The sequence below is a fragment of the Rosa chinensis genome, chromosome 3 (genome assembly GCF_002994745.2).
Source record: "Rosa chinensis cultivar Old Blush chromosome 3, RchiOBHm-V2, whole genome shotgun sequence".
Classification (NCBI taxonomy): Eukaryota; Viridiplantae; Streptophyta; class Magnoliopsida; order Rosales; family Rosaceae; genus Rosa; species Rosa chinensis.
Window position 1 is genome coordinate 46,223,541 of NC_037090.1, and position 4,093 is coordinate 46,227,633.

The window sequence follows — 4,093 nt, forward strand, 5'->3', positions numbered from 1 at the left end:
CCTCATCAATTTGAGCTTGGCTATATGATTTGCGCGTCTTTACCGCCCACTAGAAATGTATTAAAGAACATAAGTCACAATGGGGCTAAACAAGCTAATTTTAATTAAACCAAAATGTTCTTCATAATAATGCATATGCCACTAAACTATCAAAGGAAAGCTAATAAGCACGACAATAGAGCTAATTAGCAAATATACCTCCAGTTCAAAGTTTCAACTTCTCAGCCACAAGCAAGTTCCAAATGATTCAAAGGCTCACTAACATTAATAATCAAATTCTCAGCAATCTATATAATTTCCTAACTTTACAAAGCATTACCAGCTATATATTCAATCCAAAATGCATGAACATCACCTACAAATTCTTATTTTCATACCCCTAGATGCAGGTAACCATCAATATTTCCAAAGGTAACGAGTATATAGTACCTACCGAGAAGATGTTGCATTAGCCTCCGTGCTTTCAATTTTCCGTCGGCTGTTCCCCACGTTTAAGAGTTCAAGGATCTTATCAGCTGACTGAACCTGAATTAGTGGCACATGTCATAAAGGATCAGCGAAAATTCTGCCCATAGTACAGACATAGTTGCCCTTGAATTAACACATACTGTTGCTTACTGTAATATAAAAACCAAATTATTTTAAGAAAAACATTTGATATATAAGGCAGAATGGCAGATTGACAACACTTGTGGAAAGTTAAATGGGATGCAACTAAGTGGCCAAGTGTGGACCTTTATACACCTGAGGCCAACAACACTGATTCCTTGCTCTGGATCCTCTCTGAGTTCCAAATGGCCGGATGACTTTTCAAGCAAATCATAGATAACCTATATTTGATGAAATTAGAATATTTAAACATTTTTCTACGAGAATAGAGGTAAAGCATACGCATAAAGATGAAAATGAAACACAAGAATACATGTTCTTAGTACCTTCCGGTAGAACCATACGCAAACACAGTTGCATTGAGACCATGAACAACCCCAGAGATCACGGACGATATGCATTTTGTGTAGACATCCTGTATACATATATAAAACACAGTCAGACGAATAACTCCAATCACAGCTACCAGAAATCAACAACTACATCTTCTGTGGTTTACCCTAAATTTCAAGAATCAATTTACCAAATTAGTACAGTCAGGATCGAATGCATGATCAAAGCAATACTTCTTCTCCTTGGTTCGATTCTGTATCCTCTCCAGAATTGATAACGTTAGGCCATGCAAGCTGTACAGTCATGTAAACTAATTGCAAAAGTTCTTTCTACTAAGTCAAAAGTTGAAAGGAAAAGATTAGAACTTGCCTGAAGCACAACAGAATTGATAACGTCTGCATATCTGACAGCTAAGTTCCATGAAATTAAACAATATCACCAAATACACACACACACACACACACATATAAACAAACCTTTGCTTGAGAAAGCTCATATATTTCCAGGAATAGCTGCTTTGGAAGCTCTTCTAACGATTGCACCTCTGCTACCATGTTATATATATATATATATATATATATATATAGAGAGAGAGAGAGAGAGAGAGAGAGAGAGAGAGTATCAGGGAGATAAACTGAATAAAACAACTATGGAAATTCATTATATAGAAATGAAATAATGATGATCCTCTGAAAACTTAATAATACAACAACATATTTTGATTGTTTTAGATGCATGCAAGTAACTTGGCTATAAAAGTATAAAAATTAGAAATGATCAAATTCTACAAGAAAAATATGCAGTACGTATTCTATTCTAAGGAAAAACATAAAGATACCAACCTTGCTCCTTTTGATCCACTTGCATAGATCGCACAACAGTGCCAATAATTCTTTTAAAGAAAATTCTAGCCTTTAATTTTTGCAACATATAAATTTAATAAGGCAAAACCAGGACTTGGGTTTATAAACAATGCTAGTGACTAGAAAGTTATAGCATATACTAGTAGAAATTGAACCAAGGGGCACAAGTACTAGAACTGTTGAACCAAAGGATAAAATATCCAGTCATAAACAAACAGTCCAATTAGTCTAGCATTCGTGGTGCCTGAATACAAATCCTGACCAGAAGTGAATGCCAGAAAAAAAAAACGATCGGAGTATCTAAAATTTTTTCTATAAATTCATTACCATAATTTGTAAAACACAAGAACAGAAACTGAATAGCTAAAAATGAGTATCATACAACTAACATACCAATCTTCTCTGCTTGCCGCCACCATTTGACGCAAGTAGTCCGTCCACATGAGGATGATGATATGATCATTTCTGTCTCATTGTTTTGTATCTCACCTTTGTTTCTGTAGTTAATCAATGAATGATACATGAGCTACTTTAAAGCCAAATACCAACACTAAAGATTGAAACAAATTGGGAGGTGGCTAATAAACCCTCTGTCTATACAACACATGGATGAGATAAATAGATAAATTAAGTCTTTTGCCTTTTTTGCTTATGGTTGTCACTGCCATCTTTTCTTTCCCGTCTTCCTTTCTTGGGTCCCTGGCATTAGATTATAATAAATCAATTAGCAACTTCTAGTCTCTGCCTACCAACATGAAGTATAATCATGAAGAAATAAGTCCAAAAAGGAAGCTAAAGTATACCTGAGCACTGAGTGACTTAAGGGGGTCCTTATCTTTCTTGAATCCACGGCAACCAGGGTTGTTGTTACCCATTGCAGCTCTTGCAAGCTTAACTTTCTAGTTGGCTTCTTTAGTTGTTGCTTCATTTTTTTATTCTAATCTGGTGCTCTTTGAAGTGTAGGACTGAATGCATTACAAGAAATCCAAAGTGGCACAACATGATAAGAACCAAACATATCAATCACTACTAAATAAATTAAACCCAGGGTGCATCAGGAATGACTTCATCCACCCACCTGCACAAGTAAAACTCACTGTTTATGGTCTTGACTACACAACTCTATGGTATGAAAATTTCATTGACACACACACACACACACAGATACATATGTATGTGTGTATACATGTATTAAACTATAGTCCCAAGAATATCCACAAAACCAAAAATAAATTTTCTGGAAAAAGGACGTGAAATTTAAGAGGGGGGAGGAGGGAGAAGAAAGTAACAGAGAAATCATCATACTTGCAATGGCAAAGAGATTCATACCGTTCGGACTCCGTCATAACAGTTTTCCCTTTAAACTTGTGAGTGGTAGCATCATTGCAAACACCAACAAGCAAATAGGTGTTAGGAAACCTGAATTCAGAATTTCGACTTATAAGCAAAATGCAAACAAGGATGCCACATGGTATCAATTTCAAACATAGACATAGCAAGCACCCCATAAGGATATAGAATATCACATACAACAGCAAATCGCAAAAACAAGAGCAAAAGTAACAAACCAAACAAAACTTAATCCCTGCTTTTTTTTCTCTCTACTCTGCTTGTAGTCCGATATAATGCCTACAAACAGTATCTTACATGTTTCACCCTTAGAACCATCCCTATAATCTTACAAAAATAGCTTCAATGTTGTTAAAAATCCAGAAATTCATACGTAATATAAAAGCAATTCTGAAGTGTGAGAAATTGATTGTGAAAGATTAAAAACGCATAAGGAGCACTAGCTCCAAACCCGGCAGAGCAAAACCCATCTGCCCCAACCCAGAATCAAGAAGGAAAGAGAAAAACAAAATGATAATCACAAGGGCTTTATGTGAATACGGAGTTAAGAGTTCAAACAGATTGAGGATAGAGAGAAGCTTACCGAGCTGGTTGGAGTCGAGCACCCACCGAGTTGAATCAAACTCTTTCATTGAAGCTGACATAATAGAATCCTCCGGTCGTTCTCTGAAGCAACTCGCGCCGAATCGCCACCGCTCTCTTGTCCTCGAGCTTCGATTCGAGAGAGTAAAACGGAACGGCGCCGTCTAGAACTGCCTGGGTGATGTCCTCGTCCTCCTCAGAGCACAACACAGGGTCGGCGTCCACGAATTTGGGTTTGGCAGGGGGAGGGCAGCAGCGGGAGTTGATGAGGACGTCTTCGTTGTCGTCTTCCCAGGCGTCGTCGATGCCGAAGAAGCCGATAAGGTAGATGCAGGAGGCGATCTGTTTAACAATGG

The 4,093-nt window shown here is 37.3% G+C and overlaps 1 protein-coding gene across 1 annotated transcript; it reads right to left on the bottom strand.

Annotated features, from left to right (window-relative positions):
- Window positions 1-736: 736 nt before the first annotated feature.
- On the bottom strand, window positions 737-3,534 carry LOC112191473. Its single transcript, XM_040517206.1, has 7 exons — window positions 3,135-3,534; window positions 2,609-2,883; window positions 2,446-2,504; window positions 2,199-2,302; window positions 1,419-1,486; window positions 936-1,024; window positions 737-830 (listed from the first exon to the last, which is right to left on the bottom strand). The coding sequence occupies exons 2-7, from the start codon at window positions 2,678-2,680 to the stop codon at window positions 737-739; spliced, it is 486 nt and encodes a 161-aa protein (XP_040373140.1). The 5' UTR covers window positions 2,681-2,883; window positions 3,135-3,534.
- Between the last annotated feature and the right edge of the window lie 559 nt (window positions 3,535-4,093).

What these genes read in the sequence shown, in the direction of transcription:
- LOC112191473 (XM_040517206.1), bottom strand. Translation starts at nt 2,680, where the DNA reads ATGGGTAACAACAACCCTGGTTGCCGTGGATTCAAGAAAGATAAGGAC. An exon ending in ATGAGCTTTCTCAAGCAAAG is followed by an intron (nt 1,025 to 1,418) that starts GTTTGTTTATAT and finishes ATATGTATACAG; the next exon opens with GATGTCTACACAAAATGCAT. An exon ending in GCGTATGGTTCTACCGGAAG is followed by an intron (nt 831 to 935) that starts GTACTAAGAACA and finishes CATCAAATATAG; the next exon opens with GTTATCTATGATTTGCTTGA.